Raw genomic sequence first — 14,548 nt, forward strand, 5'->3', positions numbered from 1 at the left:
TGAGTTATAGTTAATATTACATACTTACTTATTTTTTCGACTACGTTTTATTATGTATTTGTCATTTGAATATATCTGAGTTTTTATCGTTTGCGAGCAAATGCAATTATTATAATCGTATGTACCGTACACTTTACTTGGTTAACTTAGAAAGTCCGCGCAGACGTTATATTAGCGTTTATGTCCGAAATGACCTTTAAACCTAAAATAACGAACATTTTGAAATACTGACGAAATGTATATATAGTTAGGTATTTAGGTAGGCTTTGCACTGGCCGGCTTAGGGGTCGTCTAGTCATCACGTGATGTTTTTAGCAATATCTTAACCCCGTTTAGTGATATGTGGTGAGATTTAAGACTCCCCCGACTCGTATCCAAAATCACGTGCATTTTATTGTGCAAACAACTATCTTGAACTTTTCAAAAAATTATTTTTAATTACAGGTATAATCTGATTAAATTTCGAAAAATTAGCATCATGATAAAAATGTCCAAAACTATCCTAGACGATCTACCTCAGGGTGTTTGTTGGTTGTTTGTTTATACATACCATTATTACAGCCCTCCAAGGGTCACAAGGATGTGCTATTTCGAAATTTTCCCGAACTACCCTTTAGATCTTCATCATTAATGGACAACCCCTTAGCCTACAAGTTCAATTCCTCCTTGAGGCGTTATATCGATATTTTTTCGTTGTGCTTAGTAGCACAGATAGATAGTCTCCTACCGTTTCCTTTTACAGCCTAATTATCTTTGAGAATATGACTTTCTTATGGCAAAAGCTAAATATTATAAGTCTGAGAGTTTGTGAAGATAAATGTAGATATTATTGTAACTCTTTAACGCAAAAACTATTGAACTGATTGTAAAAAAACTTGGCCACTGATCGTGAGATCTACCATAATACGTCGGCTATTTATCCCGACATTGGGTGACACTGCGACGCGCTAGCTAGTATATAATATATTATAGATAAATCGCTAATTAAAATTTAAATGTAACATAACATACCAATCAAAAAACTCAAAACCCATACAATTTTTTATAGTGTACACATAAGTGCGAGTCACATTCTTTGCCATTAATAATGTTATTAAGAAATATGTAATAGTTAATATAACGTAACTTAACCTACATTTTAAAGATCGTTGTTATATTAAAGCAAATTGGACGAAGGTATTACGATTTCCTCGACGGGTAATGTATGGTGCCATTACGTAGTTGCTTATCTAACCACGTAACACTTTTTTTTATAATCTAGGCTAAAAACCATCAAGAAAACGCGGGGGGCATATAAAATGTCAATCAACCAGCATAATATTACAGCGGCGATAAAAAAGCGAGTCTAACTAGTTTCTTCGTCCAAACAACACGTTAAAATAAAAATGAGATGGCTTCTCACTTACCTCAGTAAATGACCGAGATGGCCGCGCGAATGTTTCGAAAATATTTAAAACACCAATGACACGGTAAACATTAAAAACACAACACAATTTTTAAATAATACCGATAAAAAGCGTTTGAACTGAAAATTTTTGACAGCTGCCAAATGTTCCCGCCACTTCTTATCAATGCCAATCGAGTCGTTTTTTTTTCTAATTGGGTCTTTTTTCACGTCGCGATCGTACGCGCGACTATCTTTACGTCGCTCCGCTGACTAACTACTTGACCACTTTCGAATCTTGCGCCGCATAAATGCAGTGTACAATTAACTTCAGAAAGCGTGTAAATAATTTATTTATATTGGAATAGAGTTTAAAATCGCTTACATGTTTGAATCACTGTGTAAAAGATTTGAAATTGAGTTTCAAAGTAACGTGTGGTCTACACTTAAGAAGAGACTCTTTACTGTACTGCATAGGATATATTGTTTTATAAAAACGCATTGTACTAGATGATTATTCGAAGAAATATTTGCGTTACGCATGCCATATGCCAATCTAGCACCATGGATTGTGTGGTAATTTTTAACTACAAATTCTTGTAGTACCTCTGTTTCTTAAATGAATATTAAGTTTTACTTCCTATAGTAGAAAATAAAATAGGTATTCTCCATTCTCTTAATTTATAAGTCTGTTAAGGAATAGTGGACTTAAACTAAAACTACCCTTCGAACTAAACAAAAAATTACATAACTTTAGCAGCTGATCTGTCGCAGCTGAAATGAAAATTAAATGAGAAAGCTAGCGTTTTTATTAAATGTGATGTTGAAATTACACACCTCGTAATTTTAAATTTGTATTTTTATCTGCTTCGGGTTGCTACTTCTGTTTTTTTTTAACTTTTTTTCAAAACCGTGTTAACAGCGCATATTTTTAAATAGTTAAGAATAATTTTTATCTTAAAAATCTGTTATTAAATCGCTTTCATTTATTAAACGTGTAGATTTTTGTTTTTGTCATTTTTAATGTTATTAAATTGTACATCGTATAGCTTTTAACTGTGTCAGTTAAACATAAATATTTACGCATACGCGTATGTGGGATGGAGAAGGCACACTGGAGACTGTCGAGTGTTGGCCATTACTCTTAACAGTACGATAAGTTATTAATGTACATAATACGTATTGTACATGGATGTACGTACTGCGTATTTATAATAATAGTCATTAATGTTCGAAGATAACACTGAATACTGTGATTTCTATTTATGTGTAACAAGCAGAGCCGGATTAACCGTAACGCAAAGTAGATGACTGCCTATGGGTCCCGTGCAAGAATAAACATAGTGTTCACATTCTCTTACCTTTGCTGGATTATGCTGACATTGCTTATCTTGGCATTACGGAGGAGCAACTTAATAAGCTTGAGCGCATTCAAAATTTATGGATCCGTTTCATATTTGGCCTACGCAAATATGATCACATCTCTGATTTTCGCAAAAAACTCAAGTGGCTCCCAATTCGCCTTCGCAGGAATACTCACATACTTACTTTGTTATATTGCATACTATTTAATCCTGCTACTCCTTCTTACCTACGTGAACGTTTTAAGTATCTCAGCGAGTCTCATGAGCGAAGCCTTCGCTCCAATGATAGTTTACTTCTTAAAATTCCTCCTCACTCCACTAATTTCTATACTAAATCATTTACCGTCCAAGCTGCTCGGCTTTGGAACTTCCTTCCTTTGCCCATCAGATGCGTTGAATCCCTTCCAATTTTCAAAAAGTCGGTGAAACACTATTTCCTTCAATTTTAATCCTTCTATCTAGTTACATATTATCTACTGTCCCCACTTTGAATCTTATCATAATAATTCATTAACTTTATATACGTCTATGTATGTCTATTACAACTTTACATTTATATATGCCATGTACATACATATACTTTATTTTTTTTACATTGTTTATTTGTCTAAATATGTTGTATATGTTTAGGTAAAACTGTACATCTAAACTGTCTACATATATACCATTTCCTTTACCCAAAGGTTGCCTGGAAGAGATCGCTCATTAGCGATAAGGCCGCCTTTTGTACTTAACTCCTGTTTTTATTTTTGTAATTTTGCTCACTCTTGGTGTACAATAAAGAGTTTTTATTATTATTATTATTATTAGTGTTTTACTGCAGGATAATTTTGAACCCTTTTAAAATTATTTCATGATAAGAGATCTCCTGAATTCAGAGCCACCTAGTATCGAGTTTTTAATTAATAATTCGTTGAATGCATCCGGATCCGTAGCCTTATTGTATATCGATAGATGCTTTCCTAACGCTCTATCCTTTCGGAAAATCAACTTTTATCAAGTACATGCGCTAGTCAAGCTACACCTATATGCCGCCCCGGATCTACAATTTTTTGGCAAAAACTTGAGAGTGGTGCCCCTTCCTTCAGCGTTTAAGAAAAAAATGTCAAACTAACAAATGAGTTGTATTTTTTGTCACCATTTGTGAGAATAATGTAAACAAATAAATAAAATTGGAGTGTCTGTTTGTAATATTAAAATAACCGTTTTTTATTAAATGCATATGGATATGTGTTGGCTGCGTGGTTACGACAGTATAGAATATAGCCACGCGTTCTCTTCCCGTGGGTGTCGTAAGAGGTGGCTAAGGAATAACACAATTCTACTAACACCTTGGAACTTAAAAAGCCGACTGATATGGCAGTAATAATGATATGTCTGGAACATTATTACCTTTGCTTTGGTTCAATTATTGCGGAATGGGCGGCCTTAAAAAATCAATCAATCAAAATTTTTCGTAAATCTGTAAGTGGTGGTAAAATGAAACGAGTGTATTCTCGAATTAAGCATATGTTTTACATTATGTCTATATGTTTATTTTAGAGTAGTTGAAAACAAATCGCAATTTCAAATGAGATCTTCTGATTGAAAAATATGCATAAATAATCGCCTCAACTCACAGTGACACATATCCAAATCTTTTTAAATAAAATATATAAGCACAAACGTTTCTGTGTCATAATAACGTTGTTCATATGTCGTATCACCGTCCTTTCTATGTCGTTTACACTGCTTAAGTGTCGTATTGACGTCGCAAATGATGTGTATCGACGTCATTTAGGAAGAAGCCGTGCATAGCAATATGTTCGATGGAATATTAGAAATGGCATATGGATAACGTCGAGAAGACTTGGAGCTCGCCGAGCTCAGGATGGGAACTGTTACCCCTAAAATCTAGAAATTGGGTCAACAAATAGTTTCACTTAATACTGGGGATTGATCTGAACATAGCAGAAAAGCGTCTAACTCGCACATCTTCTTCTATTGAATTTAAACGTCAAGGTGGCAGAATAAAATACTTGAGTCTAGTCTGTGGCCATTGCTGGGACTTCGGGCACTTCGAGTACCTAAATTCTCAGATTGAGAAGGTCATGATGACCTTGATGCTATGAACAGATTGCTACCTAATCCCTAAACCTAGGACAAAAGCTCGTGCTATCAATGATACTCTACAAAACACGTTTAGTGTACCGATCGCTTGGATCGGGTGTTCATGACTGTAGAATTAAACTTCAAAGCTTACAGCGGAATGTGGCTACTCGCATAATGCAAGGATATCGCACGGTATTGTTGTTCTGACGTAATGAATACGATGGACTATGATCGGTTTCGCATTATCTGCTAAAGTAGCTAAGCGCTTAAACGGCAAGATTAGTAAAGGGCTCTCGTGAAAAAAAGTCAAATAAATAAGCGGTATCAAAGATTATTCAAAAAGTAATTTCAATTAAAATAAAACATATTTTGGTACACCAAGTGTAAAGCTATGCGGTATAATACAATGTAAATTGACGAAAAAATAGTCAAGTAAATAGGCATTATTAGATATAAATTGAAATTTACTTGTGCACAAACTGGTAGTTAGCTTATTTTTTTTTTGTCAATACGGAAATTTAATTAAATGTTGTATTTTTTGTCATTTGCAAATTTTGGGCACAAATATACCGATTTTAGTTTGAAACTCTACCGGTTTTTGCACTTTAACGTTCGAGACCACTGTACACCGTACGTACCAGTGATGCAAACTTGGAAGATTTTCCCCTAAATTAAAGGAAAAGTTGTAGCGGTACAATTTTTTAGGGTATTTTTTTTTGGGAATCTTTAATTCACATTATATTTTTTAATATACAATCTGATTAAAAATAACAATTCCCTAATTATAAATAGTTAAATATTTGATTTCATACAATTTATATGATATTTGCGTGTATTTTTAATACTAAATTGACAAATAAGAAAGCTTTTTATTTGTCATTTTAGTTTTATTTATAGTTTTAGTTTGTTTTTTAGTATTTGCGTGTATTAAAAATACACGCAAAGTAAATTTATTTACTTATATGATATAAATACATACACAATATGAATATTTATATAAAATAAAAAACATATTAAAGGTTAAAAAAAACAAGATCAATTTATTTTCTATTATAAAATCCTTTGAAAAAAAAATGTAATAAACTAATAAAAAAATAATCTTAATATAATTAAATTACACTTTTGTTAAAAGACTTAGGGAAAAGTTTTTCAATTGGTGGAAACACTGGCACGTACTGCGCTGGCAGTTGGCACAGCTGAAAGGCATAAGAACCTCTTTGATAAGAACCTTCGATCAATGTTAATTAATTGTTTATTATTTATACTTGATTTATACAATTAACAGTATAATATAAAATGGCCGAAATTTGGAACCTAAACACGTTGTGTCGGTGTTGTCATGCTGATGGAAGTTTTAGTAATTTAAACTCTCCTTGTGATGTTATGGGATCTAATGAAGTGTGTTCGTATTTATTAAATGATATATTTGGTATACAGGTACATACAAAAACTCATTATTTTTCAATTGTAATTTACTACCTACCTACCTAATAATTTAGGAGTAACATTTTAGTTAATACTATGTTCGAATTGTGTAATTATACTGATTTAAATTTATTTCAAAGATATGTAAAAAACAAGATTAATATATGATTCAAAAATTAAAATCTTAATCAAATCTATCACTATTAGTAATTACAATTTTAATTGCACCTTTGAAATATATTTTTTTTAACTCAAACAGTTGCAATAGATTCCTCTATAGATACATTGTACCTGGAGTTTTATTTTTTTAAATAACAAAAATGCCTCTTAGTACTTATATTTAGATATAAATATATTTTGTTACATTCTGGTGTAGTGGTGCACATAGTCTCCTAAAATTCCAGAATTTGTAGGTTCCACTCATGTTCATTGCAGATATTTGTGTTTGTACAAATATTTGTTTCCTTGGGTATCCTTTAGCGGTGTGGCTACGGCAGTAAAGAATATAGCCACCATCTCTCTTCCCGTGGGTGTTGTAAGAGACGACTAAGGGATAACACAGTTCCACTACTACCATGGAACTTAAAAGGCTGACTGATGGCAGAATAACCATTCAACTGCTGGCGTTGAAATACACAGGCCGAAGACAGGCAGCAGCGTCTTTCGTGCAACAAATCCAGCCCTGCGGTCACCAACACGCCTGCCCAGCGTGTGCCATTTTTGGTGTGAACTTGTGGAGGCCTATGTCCAGTAGTGGACTGAGATAGGCTGAAGTGATTGTGTGTCTTTGTAAGAAATTTTAGAGATTATATTAATCTATGGGACACACCACCCATGAATATTTAATGAAAAGATGTTATCTCCGAACTCACAGTGAATCAGCTTGTTAAATTAACCTGTAACTCTTCTCCTATATGAAAAAAAAAGAGACTTTTTCCCAGTTGTGAGATGCTGCAGGCTATATCAATTAATCGGATATTAATAAGAACAATGTAATCAAATATTTATCAAATACACCATAATTTTCAGCTACACTCTCCGTCAATCGAAGTCAGCCATATGATCTGTAATAAATGTATAAAACACTTACAAGATGGTGCTATATTCAAGAAACAGGTTATGGAATGTGAACTAAAGTTTCAAGAATACTGTAAAAGTGAGTGGAAATAATCATAACCAGCTGAGTTCCACGATAACACCCTCGCAACTTTGTAGAAGTAGTGGCAAAATTTGTGAATTAGGGGTCATTCAAATATTACGTAAGCAGAATTTCAGTAATTTTAAACCCCCTCTGCTCTCTTGTCACCAAGTAGTAGGGCACAGCAGAAAATCTCCTGCTCAAAATATGGAGCAGCCTGACTGGGGTAGTACCTCGACCTTACAGAAGATCACAGCTAAATAACTATGTTTTCAAGCAGTGTTGTGTTCCTGTTGGTGTGTAAGGTGACCAGAGCTCCTGGGGGAACTGGGGATGGGGTCGGCAACGTGCTTGCGATGCTTCTCGTGTTGCAGATATCTATAAGCTTCGGTAATTGCTTACCATTAGATGAGCTGTACCCTTGTTTGCCGATCTAGTTAAATTTAAAAAAAAACTGCCTCCGGTGCTTATGGAAACATTGGTATATATTTAATCTATTCAGAAAAAATAAATGATTATTGCTGACAGAACTTCTTTATAGACCCTTTTCTGTCTTGGATCATTACATTTTTATATAATTAGTTTTAAATACATTATTCAATTTTAATTTGTTTTTAGTAAATAAAAGATTTCTAAAACTTTTCACACTATATCTTGAAGTTATTTCATACACTCATGACAGATATTTGTTTAAACGTTGTTGACGCGAGTTTATAGTGCTTTCTGTTCTACGGATTGTGTTTTCGATTCCCCCTTGACTATGTGTAATATTATTCGATGCATTATTTCTATGTATATTTATTAACACGATTTATTAGCGCAACGGTCACAACACTGGCTTGTGGCTGTTGCGCTGTCGGTTGCGGGTTCGATCCCCGCACATGACAAACATTTGTATTGGCCATTATTTGCCGTGGTCTGGGTGTTTGTGCAGTCCTTGTGGGTCTCCCTACCGTGCCTCGGAGAGCACGTTAAGCCGTCGATCCCGGTGGTTATCATGTACCCCTGATAGCGATCGTTGCTCTTAGTAGGGAACATATCTGCCAACTCTCGTTGGAGTAGCGTGGTGGATTAAGCTCTGATCCTTCTCCTACATGGGGCCTATGACCAGCAGTGGGATTTTAAAGGCAGAAGCGAGTGATATTTATTTTAAAAAAATATACATTTTTACCTATAACGGTCGGCTGTGACCTATAACAAGCATTAAGTAGCTTACTATAGGAACAGACGACCGTGTGCATATGCTATAAAATACGTATATATTATTTATTTATTTATTATTTGTTGACACAGGATTTATATACTGCTGAGGGCTGTTACGTTTAAACTGATTAATTTTAATTATTTTTTTTGATGTGTTTACAGATGAATTATTACAATATATGAATATAAAATTAGAAAAAGATGAAGAGGGTAAGATAAGTTTAATTTTTATAAATACACTACTTTTTGCTCAAGTTTAGCTAGTTAAACTTTTTTCAATGTATACATATATGTAGGAATGCCTTAAAAACCCACACACTTGGAACAGGTGAATCTTTGTAAGATCTCTAGGAAGCCTTAAAGGAAACACATTGCAACAAACTGGGACTCCAAAGTTCGAATAGTGGGTGTAGGTAGTGGGGTAGGTGTAGGAGTGATTTCTGCAATGACAGATCATGGAAGTTACATAATATTGTACAAAGGTGAAACACCATGACCGCATGGCGTAGGCTTTATGGTAATATATATGATATGCCAAAGAGCATAGCAGTACTGAATATAAAACTTCCAACACACAATGAGCCTTGTTCAATAGTTCAAATATCTGACTAATAAAACAACACCAGAAAATAATAAGTTCTTGAGGACATGAACGAGATGTTTAACAAGACATACAAAAACATAATACTTATGTATCATCATCATTACAGCCTATACAGTCCACTGCTGGATATAGGCCTCCACAAGTTCACGCCAAAAATAACGTGAACTCATGAGTGTTGCCCATAGTCACCACGCTGGGCAGGCGGGTTGGTGACCGCAGGGCTGGCTTTGTTGCACTGAAGACGCTGCTGCCCGTTTTCGGCCTGTGTATTTCAAGGCCAGCAGTTGGATGGTTATCCCGCCACCGGTCGGCTTTTTAAGTTCCTAGGTGATAGTGGAACTGTGTTATCTCTTAGTCGCCTCTTACGACACCCACGGGAAGAGAGGGGGTGGCTATATTCTTTAGTACCGTAGCCACACAGTAATAATAAGACATACAAAAACATAATACCTATGTATATTAACAGTCAAATAGAACGAAAAACGTTGGGGGCGAAACAATTTAGACACTAAAATTATTTGAAACGGGATATTTACCGCGTTTTTTATTTATATTTTGTGTCAATGTCTTGTTTATTGTAAATTGATAAAGCTACATAAATAAATAAATAGTCTGCTCCTAAGGAGATAATTGTTTGCTTGTTTTTTTTTTTTTTTTTTTTTAATTATACTAAAACTAAAATGATTTGAGTCCACAACAGTGGAGCGATAAACAGAACTATGCCAATGGTGTTAAAAGAATGATTATGATTAAAATGATTTTTATATACCTATTTGAGTTTTACAAAATTCATTCAATTTGATTGATAGTTATTTTTCTTATAGATACTAGCTTTGTTGCTAAAACGGAAGTGGTTATGGAATATGAAGGTAAGCTGAAAATCTAGATCAATTTTATTAATTTCTTCATATGAGTAAGTCGGCAAACAAGCGTACAAGCCCACCTGTTGGTACGCGGTCACCGTGCCTACAAAATGTTGCGTTGCCGACCCCACCCCAGACCCTTCCCAGGAGCTCTCTATCTTACTTACCACAGGAACACAACACTACTTGAAAGTAATACTATTTAGCTGTGATATTCTCTAAAGAACTTTCCCAGTTGTGGGCTGCTCCAAATTTTGAACAGGATATTTTCCGCTGTCATTTGAACGATGATTTTCTTCTAATTGGATAATTCTTTTATCGGTTGACATTCGTATCGGTACAGTAAATGCTGATATACTGTTATACTCTCACTCCCCATAATTTATTTATACCACGCGCCTTATGTCGCTTCTTAAAAAGTAGACGCCAAAAACAAAAAAAAATGGCTGTACGAAGTTCGCAGTTTTAGCTAATTTTAAATAAATTTAACCAATTATCCTATATTTCTTTTTACAATTCAATGCCATAATTTTGTTTTTTTTTTCTTGTAATTACAGATGAGCATATGGCCAAAAATGTAATCAGTCCGGAAGATGAAGGTTAGTATAATAATATTTTCTAACCGACCATTTACGGTTGCGGTTCAGTGTAGTTTGTATTCTTATTATTTTTATGTGATGCTGTGATTTTCTGTAAGTTGTAGTAGTTGTTGAGCCACTTCCTAAGTCGTACTTTCATATTTCGAGCAAGATATTTCCAATAAAATGTTTTAATGAATATCATCTTTTCTAGATGGTAATTTGGACTGTGAAGGTAAAGAAGAGATAGTAAATATTGAATACGAAGCGCAGGACAAAATACGCGATAAAATTAAGAATAAAGAAGAAAAAATTAAAATTGAGGGTAAGTTGTAATTGATAATTAGTTTAGGATGCGTTTTATTCTCCTCTTCCAGGCTGGTACGTCGCTATAGTCCAGAGTCCAGAGCCCTTAGACAAGTGGCATTAACGCTAAACGAATAGAATAGAATAAAATTCTTAATGTATGGGAATGACATTAGCTTTCGACATGCGATCCGAGCGAACGAATAGAATTTAAAATTGGTAGCCAAATGTCCATTTAGTCTATTCGTTAATACGAAACGCTAGAGAAGTACAAATCCTCCTAGAAATCCTAGCCAAGTGGCACTTTTGACAAACTAATTCGCCTGCTAGCGTCTGTCAGGTCCCTCAATCTGGGCTCCGACAAGGCAGTGTTGGCTTCGACAAGATTCCACTTCGCGTCGCACTATTTAGGGGGAGACGTGAGAGTCGCGGTCTCAGTTCCAGAGGAGCGTCCTGAATCTCTTAAACTCCATTTAGGGGGAGACTAGACGGGAGAGTCGCGTTCTCAGTTCTAAAGTAGCGCCCCGAATCTCGGAAATCGCCTCTTGCAAGACCCCTCTTATTTGTTCCTCTTTTTGGGAGAGGAGTGCTTCCTCAGCGATCGCATGCACAGGCGCTTCGCTACGAATGCTTTCTTGTTGCGTTACCACTACGCCGCGCTCAGTGGAAACGGGTTCGGGTGGAACGGACTTCAGGAACTTCAGGACCAGCCTCACGTCATAACCATTCGAGCTAGGTGGCGTCGTTTCGTTGGGTGTACCAAACACAATCTGCTAGGTTTTTTTTTATGTCACTAGGTCGGCAAACAAGCGTACGGCTCACCTGATGGTAAGCGATTACCGTAGCTTATAGATGCCTGCAACACCAGAAGCATCGCAAGCGTTGCCGACCCAATCCCCAATCTCCCCAAGAACTCTGGTCACCTTACTCACCAACAGGAACACAATACTGCTTGAAAACAGTATTATTTAGCTGTGATCTTCTGTAAGGTCGAGGTACTACCCCAGTCGGGCTGCTCCATATTTCGAGCAGGAAGTTCCTGCTGTGCCCTACCTCAGGTTCTGTTCCGTTTGGCTCGATTAGCAGGAACTCTCGATGCATTACTGCTAGGTCGCCCATCCGTCCGGCCTCGTCCCCTAAAGTCTTATAATACGCACGCACGACATTTTCGTTCATTGAAGTCGTCCATTAAGCTGAAAAGACATTTTAATTAAGTGTCGTTAATTTCAAGGCAAAAATATTTTTACCAGTATGTTTGTCTTTTATACAAATAGATCGACAAACAAGCGTACGGCTCACCTAATGGTAAGCTATTACCGTAGCCTATACAGCTTTTTTTTTTTGACGTGGGGAAAATCCATCATAAATACCCTCCGGCGCGGGGGCGCCAGAGGGTTGTGTTAGACTCCTACTGACTAAAAAACCACCACGTACCACAGCACTCGTCCGCCTGGGTGTGGCAAGATGGGGTCGCGCTAGCATTCGCCACCTCGCCCAGGCGGTTAGCCTATACAGCCTGCAACAGCTGCTGCTTCAGAAAAATGCAAGCACATTGCCGACTCTATCCCTCTTTTGGACATTTGGTCACCTTTCTCGCCCACAGGAACACAAGACTGCTTGAATGCAGTATTTTTAGCTGTGATCTTCTATAAGGTTGAGGTACTTCCCCAGTCGTGCTGCTCCAGATTTTGAGCAGGATATTTCTTGCTGTGCTCTTTCTTGTGTGCTCTTGTGCTTCAGTTAAGTAATAACGTATAATGTTAAGTATTCGCTTTTAAAGAATACTTCTAATTTTCTTTTCAGGCAAACCCAAAAGAGCTCCCGTTAGTTGCAAGGGAAACCCTGACAAAATTCTATGTAAATTATGCCAGACTGATTTCACAGATAGAAAATCACTGAAAGAACACAATTTCGAAAAACATAGTTCTTTAAAAGCGTGCAATATATGTAACATTAAATTCAATACACTCAAATCATATAACAGGCACATACATTATCACTCTATAGCCGAAGACTCGACGATTCCACTTGCAAAAATGAATAAATTCGATTGTAAAATATGTAAAAAAAGCTATCGCAAGATTAATAAATTACTTGAGCACAATAATACACACACAAGGGAAAAAATCTACACATGTGATCTGTGCAAAAAGGAATTTCTGAAGAAGAGCGGATTGAGAAATCATATCCTCAGGCACACGGGTCGTATCAAACAATACATGTGCGAAACTTGCGGACATCCCTTCGATAACGTCACATATCTGAACCAGCACGTAATAACCGTTCACAAAAAGTTGAAACTTTTCAAATGTACCCTCTGTTCCAAGGTTTTTTCTGCGAAGAAAACGTTAAAAATTCACACGCGCTTACATACTGGCGAGAGACCGTACGAATGCAATGTGTGCGATTCTAAATTTACATGTTTAAAGAATTTAAAATGTCATCGAAAAAAACACGAAGAAAATAATGAAAGTGGGGATGAATTCGTTTGTAAGTTTTGCCAGTCCGTTTTCGATCGTCGCGGCCTCTACTTGAAACACTTGAGGTCACATATCTCGGCCAAGGAACGCAAATGTACGGAATGTAATAAAAATTTCTCAAACACTTTTTCTTTGAAGCGACACATCGAAACTCATATGACCGTAAAAAAGTTTTCCTGCGACAAATGCGATAGGAAATTCGTATCAGCGCACAAATTAAAATATCACGGAAGATATCACGATACGAATGGAATTAAAAAACTGAAAACGAACTGTGAGATTTGCAAAAGAGCGGTTACTGATATAGAAAAACATATGAAAACGCATAATGATAGGACGCATCCATGCGATTTCTGCAGTAATATTTATGCAGATAGAAATGTTTTGACTAGGCACATAAAACAGGTCCACCGTGGCGTTCGCTATGAATGTGACATCTGTGAGAAGAAATTTGTAAATATAATAAGCGTAAGAAAACATAAGATGAAGATTCATAACTTAGAAGTAAAGACAAAGAAAGAGGAATAATATAACGTAAATAAATGTTATTTACATTAATGTATTTTTAATTTCATAACCTCGTCTCTATTGCTAATTGTGTTATTTTTGTAGATATGTTGTACGACATAGTCGTAAAATTACCCACATAAAGAAATTTTATTGAAGTGGTCGCATTTATAATAATGTTTCTCTGTCCATTGACTTTTCCTGTCCTTTAACTGAGGTAGGGCACAGCAGGAACTTCCTGCTCAAAAGATGGAGCAGCCCGACTGGGGTAGTACCTCGACCTTACAGAAGACCACAGCTAAATAATACTGTTTTCAAGCAGTATTGTGTTCCTGTTGGTGAGTAAGGTAACCAGAGCTCCTGGAGGGGATTGGGTTGGCAACGCGCTTTCGATGCTTCTGGTATTGTAGGCGTCTGTAAGCTACGGTAATCTCTTACCATCATGTGAGCCGTACGCTTGTTTGCCGACCTAGTGATATAAAAAAAAATTGACCATGTCATGTTGTGCCTTGGCCATATAAATGATAAGCACTCTGTCGATAACCTGCGTGGCTACTTCATGAATTACTCAGATCAGAAGAGCTTTGTTGTGTCAACATGGCGAC

General features: G+C 36.1%; 1 protein-coding gene across 1 annotated transcript; it reads left to right on the top strand.

The window, feature by feature from the left end:
- The first annotated feature begins 6,073 nt into the window (after window positions 1-6,073).
- On the top strand, window positions 6,074-13,994 carry LOC123668132 (zinc finger protein 883-like). The gene is made up of 7 exons (XM_045601924.1): window positions 6,074-6,276; window positions 7,294-7,420; window positions 8,768-8,815; window positions 10,034-10,078; window positions 10,630-10,671; window positions 10,865-10,975; window positions 12,760-13,994. The coding sequence occupies exons 1-7, from the start codon at window positions 6,136-6,138 to the stop codon at window positions 13,962-13,964; spliced, it is 1,719 nt and encodes a 572-aa protein (XP_045457880.1). The 5' UTR covers window positions 6,074-6,135; the 3' UTR covers window positions 13,965-13,994.
- The last annotated feature ends 554 nt before the right edge of the window (window positions 13,995-14,548 follow it).

This window comes from Melitaea cinxia, chromosome 30 (assembly GCF_905220565.1).
Source record: "Melitaea cinxia chromosome 30, ilMelCinx1.1, whole genome shotgun sequence".
In the NCBI taxonomy this organism is placed as follows: Eukaryota; Metazoa; Arthropoda; class Insecta; order Lepidoptera; family Nymphalidae; genus Melitaea; species Melitaea cinxia.

Excerpts from the sequence above, each read along its gene's own strand:
- LOC123668132 (XM_045601924.1), top strand. The coding sequence starts at position 6,136 with ATGGCCGAAATTTGGAACCTAAACACGTTGTGTCGGTGTTGTCATGCT. Across the intron at positions 7,421-8,767 it reads GTTTCAAGAATACTGTAAAA|ATGAATTATTACAATATATG; the intron begins GTGAGTGGAAAT and ends ATGTGTTTACAG. Across the intron at positions 8,816-10,033 it reads ATTAGAAAAAGATGAAGAGG|ATACTAGCTTTGTTGCTAAA; the intron begins GTAAGATAAGTT and ends TTTTTCTTATAG.